Here is a 14,349-nt window from a genome sequence, read left to right on the forward strand (position 1 = left end):
TTGGATCTGGAGGGACCCTGTTCGCTAGAAGATACGAGGAATGAGTAGAAAAATTTGAGTCCTAGTTCAAACAAGACCTAGCCTTGCTGATGGCTTCCCTTCTAATTCCTGCTCTTCCTGTTTTTCTGAAGAGATGTTTTTGATGGGCTTGATGAACATTCAAAGCCTCTTAAAGACTTGGTGGCTTTAACTACAGAGGACACTTGCACTAATTCAAGATCACCGACAAAGAGTTTCTTCCCATTGGGTGTCAGAGGCTGCAATGAAGCTGAGGTTGCTCTCGGGAAGCAGAGGAGGAATCCTGGGGGAACTGGAAGCGGCCAGTCATTTAAGAACAAATGCCCCAACTACTCAGAAGTAGGTTCTGCATGGCCAATTTTACACAGCACACTTTTAAGAGACAATAAAGCAGTTTAGCCAACCCAATGGAAGAGACTCAACTGTACTTCAAATACAACAGCACAAGAAAACATGATTATTTCTAATTTAATGGCAGAAGAGCTAAAATTTAGTGCAGCTAGTGGTTCTGATGATAAGATAGATGGTCTACTGAAACATGTTTGCAGCTACCCTCTGTGAGGACTCATTTGACATTTGATACAAAAAAGATTTATTCAAGAGGAACTGGGTGAGCTATTTGCAATATAAACAGCAAAGTCAGCATACTAAGAACAATCACCAACATGAAAATAATAGGAACTTTATGCATAAAGGACTTATCTGACTTCCTACACAGTTTAAAGCAGCAAGAGGCAATAAAAATGTTAGGTTTAAACTACAAAACATTTTGCAGTTGACTGCTGTCTCTGTAAATACATTGTGCACACACAGTACAAACATGAACTGTGTGTGCACAAACGAAACAAATGCATAATTGTATCAGTTTTCACCTAAAGACAACGTAGTTCACTACCTTTACAGACTTTAATTTCTCAGCTGCTAACTAAGAGAACACAACAGCAGTCTGTATCATGCAGGGAACTATTCTCCCTGGCCTGTTTATGCAGAGCACTGCCAAAAGAAACATGTGAAGGTCTAAAGTCTTGCAAGACCAGCTTCACTATCTCTCTCTGACGGTGTTATGGGCAGAGAGTGAGAGAGAGGAAAAGAATGCAAGTGAGAGACTTCCAGTATGCTCCCAGCTTTAGCTAAATCAGCAGACAAAGAAAAAGCTTCTCATCACAAGTCTTCAAGCATCCAACTCCTAAATATAACAAAGTAACAACTCCTGAACAACAGCATTCAGTTCTGAGAAATGGACAAGTACACGAGCTACAACAGGACACAGTAAAAATCCTAAACTGTGATAGCCCCTCTCCCTCCCCTCCTCCCTGTTGCAGGAGTAGCAGTTAATTTGCTTATGGATTATTACCTTCAATTATATCAAAATCTGAGAGATAGGTGTCCTTCCAAGACTAAGGCTGAGGACAGGAGCCACAGGACTTCCTACTGAACCAGTCCAGCCCTACCAGCTGTTCCAGATGCAATCACCTTGTCAGTGTTCAACACACAATTCTAGTACACACCCAACATCTCTTCTGTTTCAATGGCTTTTTAGCACCTTTCCACTTCTCTGCAACCATCAAACCATTCAGAAACTGCTACAGGGACATAAGTGTTGTCAACTTCCCTCATTGCATCCACCACTCAACTAGATACTGGAAGCCTATCACTGCCATTTGCATTAATTTCTGTGAGGATTGTTAAAGAAACAGAATCCTCTTGTGATACTGTTTGCAACTAAGAAACTTAGTAACATGAGATCTGGGGAGTTTGGGATGAAGGAACAGGTGGGGAGACACCACACTTACCTGCTATCACCAGCATTTGCCACATAAAGCTTCCCCAATAAATACACCACCACAAGGGCTGTGCAGCCGCCAGAAATATTATACACGGTCCTCTCTCGTTCTATTTGCAAATCCTATGGGAAAAGAGAACAAGATTTATAAAGACAGCGTTGCAATTAATGTTTTAGAAAATGAAGATTCCCCTAAAAAAATGACAGTCAGTCTTAAACTGCATGTCCCACTGTCTTTACTGTTGCAGCTCTGGCCACATGGTCAGGGAGAGGAATGGGAAGTGGAGGAGCACGTATTACTTATGATACAAAGATGTTCAGGAAAAATCAGGACAGGAGATTGTAAATCATCAGGCATCAAGGAACAAATGGCAACTCTGAGGGATGCAAGGGAATTTGCTATGGAAAAAGCACAATGAAGGCAAAGATAAATGTAGCTTAACAACAGGTACCTGGTGGCATAATTGGAGAGTGCTTTACATGGACAGGAAATAATTAATGAGACCTAGCTGTGACATGACTAACTACCTGCTCTCCAAAAGGGACGCTGGGATTGCAGAGCATATACCTTTGCAAACAGCAGCAAGGCACACTCATACTACAAGGCTACCCTTCAGAAACACAGCAAATGGGTGGATGCTAAAATTGTTAAGGGGGCAGGGGGGGAAGGTCAGTAGAACAGTATTTACTGAAGAATACTAGGCATTCACAGACTTTCCAGGATGAACTGTATGAGTCTCACCTCACTGCTTTTATGAGGTCCTGAAAAGACTTCATTTTTATGCATGTGCACAGGCCCAAATTTAAGGAGGTACGTACCCACTCAAATAGTTCTTCCTGTGTTTAGCTTCCAACTGATTCTGAGTGTAAAATATTATATATAAAAAAGCCCTCCTGCTTAATAGAAGTGGAGAACACAAGTCACACCTGTCACCAACAATCAATCAAGCCCAGGAATGAAAAATACATAAATATATGTATATGTGTGTATATATATATAGTCCCAGGAAAGCTTGGAGAACATAAAAGATACAAGTAAATGAGCTATTTTCCAGTACTCCATACATTTTAAACAAAAATTAAAGTATATGCCAATGAATTCATTCCCCTGCTTCTTAGCTTAGTTTGGGGTAATAACACAGCATGTTACAAACTACCCTTCTCTCCTGTGTGCAGAATCAAATCCAATTTCAAACTGGTTTTTCCTTGTAATACTGGATTCAAACAGGGAGCATCATTTAACATTGCTATTGCAAGTACTGGCAGATCTTTTCAGCTAAACCCTGCCTACTCGTATGTGTTTTTTATTACGAATATATTTGTTTGCCTCTGTGTGTGCATACACACACAGAGCTGTACTTCAGCCATTTTCGTATTTGCACTGAGCAACAAACAGCTCAGATTGTCCACGCCTTGGGGTATGGGATTTAGAGCTGTATTTTAGAGCTAAATTTATCTGAGGAAAAGCACCACAACAAATGCAAACCATGACAACTGCAATTTGATTGAAAATCTGCAGAGTTGGAGGAAGCCAGGGACCGCACTTTGTTTTCTACAAATTTCAGGAGAGGGAGGCGACCTGGGGCAGCAGCGGGGATGCTCAGCAGCGCTCGGCCGCTGTCCCGAGCAGGCTGGACAAAGGTGTCTGTCACAAATAACGTGGCTCCTCGCTGGCCGGCGTACATAGGGACCGATCCCATATGTGCCATGCATACAGCACCGAGGCAGGCATTTGTGGCGGGGACAGCCAGGAATGTGCAGTGCTGCCCGACAAGGCCATCCTCCGCCGTGCACGGGAACTGCACTGTGCGGCCGGAGAGACGCGGGGTTTTACTGCTGCCTCTTACCCATGCTCTCATCAATGTGTGGTTTCCCTTTTTCTTTTTTTTTTTTTTTGGCAGGGGGCGGGGAGCGGGGCAGAAGGGTGAGGACCAGGAGGAAAATACCTCTAAGCTAAAAAATCAAATCTCGCAGAACCTTTGGTCACAGACATGGGCCTGTTATAAATGCCACTTTATCTAATCTTACCATAGAGAAGCTGATTTTCCTCCCCATGGTTTCTATGTATTTTTTTTTTAAATTAAGCTGAAAAGAACAGTTCAAAGGAAGCAGACGTTTCTAACCATCAAAATAATTTAAACTTACAAATACTACAGTGGATTTTCCAGACACTGCCAGGAATTTTAAAAAACCTTCATCTCCGCAGTTCAGAGTATCCTCTGAGACCTTCAAACAATGTACCATTCCTCACCTGGTTTCAGCTCCGTCATACGTACACTTTGCTGGAATGCCTAAATTAAAATTTATTTTTTTCAATAAGCAGAATTCAGAAGCATCTATTATAGAAGAGGGATAATCCTTAGGGCCTCATTTTCAGAGTTTCCTTGACTTAAACTAGATCTGTGTACTGGATTTTTTCAAATCATTGCTGTTCATGGGCTCTTCCATCTAGTTGTTGTTCAGAACTCCAATTTACTACCATGGCTTGCCAGAGTATATTCAGTGCCATGTTTAATTTGATATTACATACTTTGTTTGACATTTCCTTTTTTGGGGGAGGGAAGGAGGGGAAGACTTTCCTACAGCTCAACAAGATTTGAGGGGAAAAAATAACCCAAAATAAAATACTGCCCACCATTGCCACTAACTCATTCTGATGTAGAGACAGTGGCTTTTAATAAAATACTTTATAACAGTGCTGCTGGTAAAATAGTGCAGCCACAAACAGGGGCAGAAAGCCCAAAATGCCTCTGAAGCCTTTATGCGTGTAAAGGGGCTCATTTTAGACAGTCTGAGTGTATACAAAGCTTTCCTCATTTTCCACCTGAGGAAAGATTTCAAAGCGAGCTTTCCCCGCACACACACCCCCTTTCCTTTTTTCCTCCTCTTTTCTGTAGCATGCAGCTCATCCCCGCACAGCAATCTGCATGCAGGGGAAGAGCTGAGCAACGCTGGGCAGAATCAAGCGATGCACCTTTCAGCACCCTGACAGAGAAAAGAAAAAAAAGGATTTCTATATCCTCTGTTCAAAAGACTATCGTTCCATGCCAAGGAAGCAGCTCATTTAGTTTGTGCTCTGCCCCCCTTTTTTAGGACGCATGTTGTAGCGGCAGGTAGGAGCGGGGTGCCCACAAGGGTTGCCTCATGCCTCGTCACCCCGGTCCCCCTTCCCTGGGTGATGGGAGCACGGCGATGGAGCAAAGCCTGCAGAGGACACAGGGTACATTTCCAGAGCGGGTGACAGAGAGCAGGGGTGGCTTCCTCCACCGACGGCAGAAGCAGCCCGAGGACATTGCATCAGCCCTGGGACTGACCATGCCCGCCATACTGACCGCCCAGCTCTCCTCAGCGCCTGCCTCGCTAAGGCTCAGACCTGGGCTTCCCACAGCAAATGCACGCCTTAATCCCGCTTAGCTAACAATCTCTTCTGAAAAAGGAGGAAGATTATGCCACGAAGCCGTTACCATCCTCCCCGTCAGAGGCTCCCGGACCCCCGATGGCGGCTTGCTCGTGCCACCTCGTGGAGGCCCTGCGGAGGGGCTCGGGCGCTGAGCCGAGCCGCAGAACGTGGCGTGGGCTGGCGGCTCTCAGGGTGCCGCGGGGCCCCAGTTTTTCCTTCCACCTGCCTTGACCCACGCGTGTCGGGCACAGGAAGCCCGCCAGGACGCTCGCCGCCGGCGGCCTCGGCGAGGCGGGCTGGCATGCGCAGGCCGCCGGCGCGCAGGCGATGCAGCGCTGCAGGGGAGACGGCATGAAAGCAGCACGCGTGGCGGCACAAAAAGTGAGCGCCAGCTATACCCCGTGCTAAGTTTTAGAAATTTAGGACCTGGAAAACAGAGCTAGGTGCACTCAAGTTGTGGCACCATCATTACAACAAGTTAGCATACTGCAACAACAACTAAAATAACTATTTTTCACCTATATCCATCCTCAGAGTAGGGGCCTTTCCTCCAGGATCTCAATCTTGCTATGACAGAAAGCAGCTTTACTACAGTATCAGGTATCCACTCAAAAAAAACCAACCCCAAAAGTGTTTCATAAGGCATAAAGACAAAATTAACTCCGTAACCTGCTTTACCTGTGTCAAAAAGGCATCAAAATGCCTGGAATACTGTTTCAGCCCTCCTCATTTTTACTGGCTATTTAATCAAAGGAAGCTTTTCAAAAGGAAAACTGTGCAACATATGTTGCTCTCTCAAGATTGTTCAAATTAAAATGGCACCAATCTTGCAAAAGCACCTGTCTAGATTTCATCTGCATCAAATAACCTCAATAAAGAAGAAAAATCACGATACAATGCATACAAACTTATACCTTCCAATAAATCATACAAACTAGTTCTGTGCATTTTTTTCCCCATCCGAAATTAAACAGGGCTCGGTGTGGAATAGGTGATCTCTCCCCTTAATCTTTCTTTAAAATACATACTACATCACACACATGTATACAAGGTTAAATACAGGGAAGGGATTATAGTTTGATGCTTCTATCCAGAACAGAACAGCACTTGGAAACATCCCTCCTGGTTCCCTAGAACTGAATCTATAAATGCACATCTTAAAACTCAAGAGATGAAAATTAGAGGATTTGACTTATGATACCTTCAGAACTTGAGCTTATTTATTTCCTTTTAACTGGAATTATTGTGATCACTGATAATTACTGACATTGAGCATTTTTAATTTATTAAACAGGACAGTAAATTATCTGAGAACACAACATGGAAACTTGTTAATCCCAGTTCCAACACAGTCAGTGAACGCCATCTAGAAGTACTTCAAAAAGGGTACAAGCTTAATTGTTAAATTTCTAAGTTAGGCAATGGCTTGGTCTGTATCAGCTTTCCATAGTGTTTTTATTGCATGTAGCTGTCAGACAAGCACTGTCCAAAGGAAACCACACCCAATGAAGGAAAAATAATTTTAAAAAGCCTTTTGAAAGGGATGAATTGCATTTTATTTGAGACTTGAGGCAAAAACAGGGAGAGCTTAACTAGAATTCAAAAGGTGGTTGAGGAAAAAAGTAATGATATGCTAAATGCTCCCAGGAAAATGGGACAAAACCATCATTAGATAAAGCTGTCAGCTTGGACTGTTAAAAAAAAAAAGAAAAAAGGGTATTGCATCTACTCAGCATTTTCACCAGGTTCAAAGGGCTCCTTTGCAGCGATGGGTGCTTCAGGAAACAACACCAAGAAGTCTGCCTATGTATGCAGGAAACATGAGCTTTCACCACGTGCCAGGTAAAATGACACACTCTGCTGGCACAAGACCCTCATACATTATGCACATCTCAACTGCATTGACCTAACTCAACAACTTCCATGACGTTCCAGTACAAAATAGGACTAAATAAACAGTGTGCTGTGGAAGAGGCACAAAATCTTCTTCACCTAAAGACTACTAGGAGTATAAGCTAGCAGGAAGTTAGAGAGAGGTATGAGGAAGATCAATCATTGCAAGCATAGATGAGACTCAGGAGTGTTGATCTTACAAACTGCTCCCTTACACAGGCAAAAGAAAATACTCTTTTCCCTAAACCAATTATAAGCACAAAGCTCCCCCAAGAGCTTCAAGTAGATATAATGACCTATTGCTTTTCTTAATCTTACCATTTTTATAAGACTTCCTTTTAATGTAAAACTTAATGCTGAAATTACATTGCATTATGGTAGACACAGAGTCATTTATATAGCAAAGACAGACAATGAATTTCAGCCCTCTGATAAAGAGCAAAAGTGGGCATTAAGGTATCTGATCTGTAGCATATGAACAAAGACACAGGGAGGAAAATAAAATATTCTTTGGACTTCAATTTAGAAAAAGGGAGGACAGATTACTATGACCTGTACATGGAATACCCAGACATCGTATGTGTAGCAAGTTATCCAGGGTTTCTGCATTTGTCATACTCTATCCATAAAAGCCCTCCCAAGCAGTCAGGTGCCTGGACATCAGCCGAGATGGTCATCTGTGTGAACACCTACCAGAAGTGTGAACTCAAAATAAAGCAGGGCAACAACAGCCCTGCTCACTCAGATGTGTTCAGGAAGGCAGCTATAGGTAATGCACACGCTGCTCTCATAAGAAAGGTAGAGCACTGAAATTGCCCTTCTTTAGCTCTCTTACCTTCACTTTCCAGTCCCATGAAACTGCATTTCTCATCTCTCCTGCACTTGGAGCCAGTTTCAACAGGAGAGAGAGTCATGTCACGCACTCAGAGCCTGGCACTCTTCTGGCCTGAAAATTACCCCAAATGAAGCATGAAATTGGTGTCCCTCTCTTAAGCGCGCTCTGAACCCACTAGGGTGCAGTGGATGGGCGGTGTCATCTTTTCCCTTCTTTCTCAACAAAGAAGGGAGCAAGCTAGTCCTCCATTTCTGAAAAGGGCATGCTAAACTGACAGGAGATTTTCATGCATCCTCCTCTTTCTTTTCTTCTCACAGAAATTGAACCCACCAGCCGCAGTGCATACATCTGCTTACATGCCCCACACTGAACGATGCCTAAGCCATGGCTGTGGATCCCGCTCCTGGACCTACCCACCTAAAAGTCAGATGATGCTGGCCAAACCTGGTTGGTGGGTCTGTTTGCCTGCACTTGCATGGGGAGAAAGGACAATCCAGCAAGATAATTGTTATTCAGAATTCAAAGGGAAGCACCGCTTTGTTATAACAACAACTGTAGTCTCTAATTAGACCCACGTACTAAACAAAATTACATATATCAGGAAAAACAATAATCAAATACTTCTTTTCAGACAACAAATAAAACCTCTGGGAAACACTCATTAGTTCAAAACCCACCTGCTCAAATAAGAGGCTTTTCTGAAAACAACAAAAAAAATTTTACAAAAAGAAGAACAAGATCAGATCTCCCAAGACCTGATCCGCATGTACTCACTGGTAGGCCAAGCCTCTGCTCTGCCTGATAAGAATGATTTTTAATAACGTGGAGAAGCGAAGGGGGAAGGTGCAGAACAGGTACATCAATTACAAAAGAGAAAAAACAGCCTTCCATAGGGAAATTGATGGATATTCTGTTTCCATAGGGTTGTGATTTCCTCCCAGTTGTTCACGCTGTACACAAGTCAAGTGGGTGGTAGGAATGTACTTCATGCCCTGCTCACCCACACTCAGCCTGCCAAGGTCAAGAGCTGCACACACGCTCTCTACAGTCACTACTGTGCTTTATGAACCACTCCAACACTAACATGAACTACAGGTCATTGGATCAAGAATGCTGCCCCTCATCCATGTCCCTGATGTGACCTTTTATGACCCGTTTATGTAGATGTGGGCAACACGAACAAGGTGTGTTGATGGTGCAAGGAATGCTGAGAGCCTTTGCTGCTGCTCTGGTAGGGCAACGAGGCTCTGTAAAGTGCATTCCCATATACACACTCTTATGATAACAGCCAATGCTGAAATCTGCTACTGTGAGGCAATACTGATTTTTATCTTAAAAAAGGAGGGGGCAGGGGGAAAAAAGAACAAAAAGAAAAAAAGCACCAAGCTTCTAAGAGTCAAGTAATCCACAGATGTGGCTGTGGTGCTGCCTGCAACTTAAGATGCAGTTCCTGCCTCACAGGGATGTACCAGGTAAGCTGTTGAGGCTCTTACACAATTCTGTCCATGCTCAGATGGTACTTAAGTAGGGGAAGAAAAAAAAAATGTGAAAAAAATCCCTAAATGTTCATCTTCTCCAGGCCATGGAACTCATTAGTGTATCCAACAAGGACTTCAGAGCCCTGAGATATACATACCATTTCCTTGAATGCACTTTCTATGGCCCCAATAACCAGGCACTCGTGTGGGATCTTCTTCTCGGTGAAGAAGCGTGTTGGAGGGGTGCTGGGCGAGCCCGGGGCTCCCACACCACCACGCAGGGAGGCTGCCCGTGTCAGCGTCCTGCTGTTGGTGGCCGGGTTGTCGGGCTCCTCTCCCAGGCAGGTGGGTGGGAGGACGGCCGTGTTCCTCAGGATGTCCACGATCTCCTGCAGCTGCTCCAGGATATGGTGCTGCAGCAGTTTGGAAGCGACCACAGCTGCCCCCGACCCAGCGTGTCCATCAAACAGGGACCAGTAGTACAGGTTGATCCCATCTGTGTCCTGGAGAAGCAGGAGGGGAAGAAAAGGGAGGGAAAGAGATGGTCACCGTTACACAGCCGTGACTTGAGGCGATGGAGCAGCCAGTGGCACAGGAGCAGCAGGTTAAACACAGGCAACTTTCCCAGAGGTAACCTTCTTTCTGAAATGGAGAAATACCCACTGTGTAAGTACAGCTTTGGCAGGAAGGAGAGATGTTTATTTTTGCCACACACCCCGATGACGGGGTTTTTTTTCCTTCTCCTTAACCCCCCCGGAAAAAAAAAAAAAAAAAAAAAAAGACTGAACTTGCAATCTTTCTTACCTTACAGCCATTATAGAATGTGCTGACCAAGCACAGCTACCACTGTAAGACTACGTTAATTTCCTAATGACTGTGTAGATCAGAAGAAAAGCATTTGAAAAATCACATCATTGATAAATGATGCACCTACCACTGTGGAGACCAAAATTCTACACAAGACAGCACATGATACTTCTGTGACAGACCTTTTTTTTTTCCCACTAGACATGAGATGAAGGACCTCAGTTTGACATCTAGTAACAAGACGTGATCCCCACTTCCATGACTGGTAGATAAGGTCTATCCGTGCTGGCAGATGGGACAGCTGAGGCTCTCCCTGCCTGTGCCAGCCCAGAGGTCCTCGAGGATGGCAGACACAAGTGGGATCAGCTGCACTCTACCTGTGCTAGCCTACACATTCACTGCCTCGCTCTTCCCTGTCCTCTGAAAAGTTTTCTGTACAGTACTGGAGTTACATACCTTCTGATCAGAATTGCTATGCAAGGGTTCTGGTATAGCTCTCGGCATAATAGTATGCTTTTAAATCTTGTATCTTAGCTCAACTCCTAGCTTGCTGGTCAGCACAACTGCTCTCATATGGGCAGAGTATCCGGAAGAAGCAAATTTTGTAGACTTCATTATTAAAATCAAGGTATATGTGGTAATGTTATATATTTTTTCAGCAGTTATTGATCAATGATGTGATTTTCAAATGTTTCTCCCTTTCTGCTCCATACAGTCTCCTCTGACAGGTCTAAGTCAGCTCCACTATTGCTCTACTTTGAGCAGAAAGCATGTTTTTGTGGTGGTGTGCCCTATCACGCAGATTGGGCCCATTAACCCATGGCTGGAGGCAGACTAAGTTCTGGGCAGCACAAGCTCTGATCCACCTGAAAAATACCAAGGAGCCATACCCTAGATAACCTCAACTTTTTTGGGAGAAATTCACCTAGAAATCCTCAGGGAAGCACTTAGGCATAACAATACCTGTCTTTGCATGACAGCATATTTGGCAGCAGTGTGTGGAAAGAGTCTTTCCAGTCTCTCCTTTCCCCTCCATTTCTTCTTAATCCTGTGCCTTCTCCCAGCTATGCCGAAACAACTCTTTATGGGGCTGCCTTGCGAGTCAGATGTATATGGACTAATACAGATTTAGAAATAAATAATTTTGTAAGGGACAGGAATTAGGCAATACTGTTGCAAAACACCTCATACTAAGAAAGCATAACCTAGATCTCACTGCACTCAAAGAACTTAAAAATTATATCTGCATGTCACACTGGCTGTGGTCTAATTTAGGGTGACAGACATGATTTGTTTCATTCACCCAAACACTGCTCCCTTACACAACAGGTCAGCATACAGTCTAGGCACCACCTGCATCCCATCACCACAGGGCTGTGAACTGCAGCTCCTTTTATTTTCTTCTGTTTCAGCTGCCCCACAAAGGTGCCAACCACTGGCTGTAGGACATGGCAGACAGGTTGGAGTAAGAACACCATGAATTGTCATTTGCAGATCCAAAAGACATCATTCATTGTTGCCCTGAGCTACAAAATCTAAAACCTAAAGCAAAATGTCTCTTTTAGCAACATGTATATAGACTACCACAAGTTCATGCTGTTCAAAGGGCAGAATTCATTGCTGAATGAGCATTATTACTTATAACTTACTTTGTTGAAATGCACAGTTAAAAGCCTTGATTATAAAAACTACATAAAAGTCTGGGGTTTTTTTTAGCTTATAACATTGCTGCTGTAGTAAAGTTCAAACATATTCTTAACCAGTGCCTTAACAATATAGTCATCTACACAGTGGAGAGTTCCTCTAAGAGAAGGAATTTAGCAGTCTACTGTGCACCTTGATTTCATTACTGAAATGCTGAGAAAAGGGAGTATTGTCCTACAGTACTGGATTACTTACCAAAGTAAGGATCATACAGGATACATCCTATAATGGTAGAAAACCCAACAAATGTACACATTTCCAAGTGTGGCTCGTTAGCCAGACCCACCCACTCACCCAGTCTGGTAAATTCACCAAAAAACCTGTCATGAAACTTCACCCTGAAGGCATGACTGGCAGTTGTGCTAGCTTGCTCTGGGCTCAGAATCCCTCCAAGTTCACACAACAGTTGGCTGTAAAATTCCACTTAAGCCATTTTTAACAGATAACAGGATTACTGACTAAAAAACCTGTTTGTAAAAATAGACTGCTATTCATGCAAAATGTAAAGTATTTTGCCAAAAGAAACAAGTATCCCAAAGTGAAAGTATTTCAGCTGAAAGCTGAAACCATTTATTCAAAATGGCAACACTGTGCCTCCTGGGAGTTGTAGATCAAACTATTTTTGCTCCCGTTCTTCTCAGGGTTTGGCTCCCTGGCCAAAATCCACCTCATGATGCATCATGGATAATGCTTCCACAGCTTATGTCCTCATGTCATTTGAAAGGTGCTACTCCTTTGGAGATGTGCTGCCTTTGGGGAAAAAAGAATAAAGGCATTTACACCTCTGATTGAAATGGAAATATTTTACCTTCCACCTAGAGGAAGAAGGTATTTTTTGGTCACCCTCCCCCTGCCCCCAGACTATAACGGAAACTTGCAATTAAGAACAAGTTTAAACCCACCCCCCTAATTTTCTTAAGTTTTCCAAAGCAAGCCCCCACCAAAGTCTGTATTAAAGATTTTCAGAAGGTGAAGGGGAACAGTTATTAACACAACTCACTCTCATTATTATGAGCACAACACTGGATATGTCCTACACTGTGAATTTGGTAGTCAAATAAGATGCTGTTAGAGACTGGGAAGCTTTAAACCAGACCAGAACAATGGCCCATGACAAAAAGTGAAATTGAAATGTTACCACTTCTTTCCTCCAAGCCAACAGGCAGCACAAATTAGGACAGAGAAGCTCACATGGGCCTGAGCTGTATTCTCGGGCTGTCACTGGCATGGCCACATCAGCTGTGGTGGTTCTTCCGGAGTTCCCTGATCTTGTCCTTTTTGGACTAGTAATTCTTAAACAAGAGGGTGTTATTACCAGTTCAGCTGAGTTCAGACATCTACACTGCACACCTCCAAGGTAGTTCTCTAAATTGCCCTTATAGTCAGCAGAGAGAGAAAAAACCCTGCACTTTCAAACTATGCTCATCTCATTCCAAAGTGACTGCAGAAGCACCCTAGATAACTGAGAGGTCTGTATTATAAGCATATACAGTCAGGGGAGATGAATACCACAACACTGCTCTTATACACATGTTCTGTGTGAGATACTCTAGGGCCTTAACTGCAATTGGGATCTGCAGGGATTACTGTAACCTAAATATTAGTCTCCAAAAAGGTCTATGTATTCGTATGAAGCTTCATTTACTTTTGAACTAGCAAAGAGAGTATAACCACGAATAAGCTATTAGCTGTCTGAAAAAGGAAGAAGAAATAAATTCCTTTCCCCTACCCTGAGAATAAAAATGGCTCCTCTATTTGAAAGAAATGAATTCTCCAAAACCATACCAACTTGATGAGAATTAAATATATGGTGCCAATAAAGCAGCGACTTGGAGAATGAACAAGGCCCAGCAGTCAGGGCACACAGATAAGACAAAAAGGTCCTTGCTTTTCCTCCCACAGCTGAGATGACCTCCGTAGCCCACCAAGCGATTACCTATTTTGGTGTGCATATGCATGGCTGTTCTCTCTCTTTCATGTTTGGGAGCTTGAACTTCTTCCCAAAAGTATTAACATTCTGCAAACTCTCGGAGAACATCTATTTCTATTAGGTCTGGCAGTATTCTGTCAAAAGCAGTCTTTCAAACATCAATCTCCATTTGTTCTTTTAACTGGACAGAGCCCTCAAGTGGGAGTATGATCGGTCAACACAGTGATTTATTTTAGATTTTCTTTCAAAATATTCATATTTAACAATATTCTGAATAGCTACCAGATACATGAAGAGCAAACAGATCCTTCACTGCACTGACCTTACAATTCATTTCCAGTATGTACTAGGAAATTTAATAAGCTTCAGGCTCCTCAACTGACCTAGCTTTCAGGAAGGTTCAGCAGTCTCCTGGGTTTTGTAATTGTAAAATATAATTAAGACATGCAAAGTTTTGAGTCAAGCAATGGATGAGAAATCATGAAAGAAAATGCATATATA

General features: G+C 43.2%; 1 protein-coding gene across 1 annotated transcript in view; it reads right to left on the reverse strand.

Moving 5' to 3' along the window:
- Positions 1 to 14,349, reverse strand: part of PPM1H (protein phosphatase, Mg2+/Mn2+ dependent 1H) — a 146,046-nt gene that overhangs the window by 51,764 nt on the left and 79,933 nt on the right. Inside the window, exons 3-4 of the mRNA XM_075719219.1 lie at positions 9,566 to 9,910; positions 1,812 to 1,924 (exon numbers count right to left, since the gene is read on the reverse strand). Coding sequence (XP_075575334.1) covers positions 1,812 to 1,924; positions 9,566 to 9,910 — 458 coding nt within the window. The remainder of the gene's footprint in view (positions 1 to 1,811; positions 1,925 to 9,565; positions 9,911 to 14,349) is intronic.

This window comes from Pelecanus crispus, chromosome 1, assembly GCF_030463565.1.
Source record: "Pelecanus crispus isolate bPelCri1 chromosome 1, bPelCri1.pri, whole genome shotgun sequence".
Lineage (NCBI taxonomy): Eukaryota > Metazoa > Chordata > Aves > Pelecaniformes > Pelecanidae > Pelecanus > Pelecanus crispus.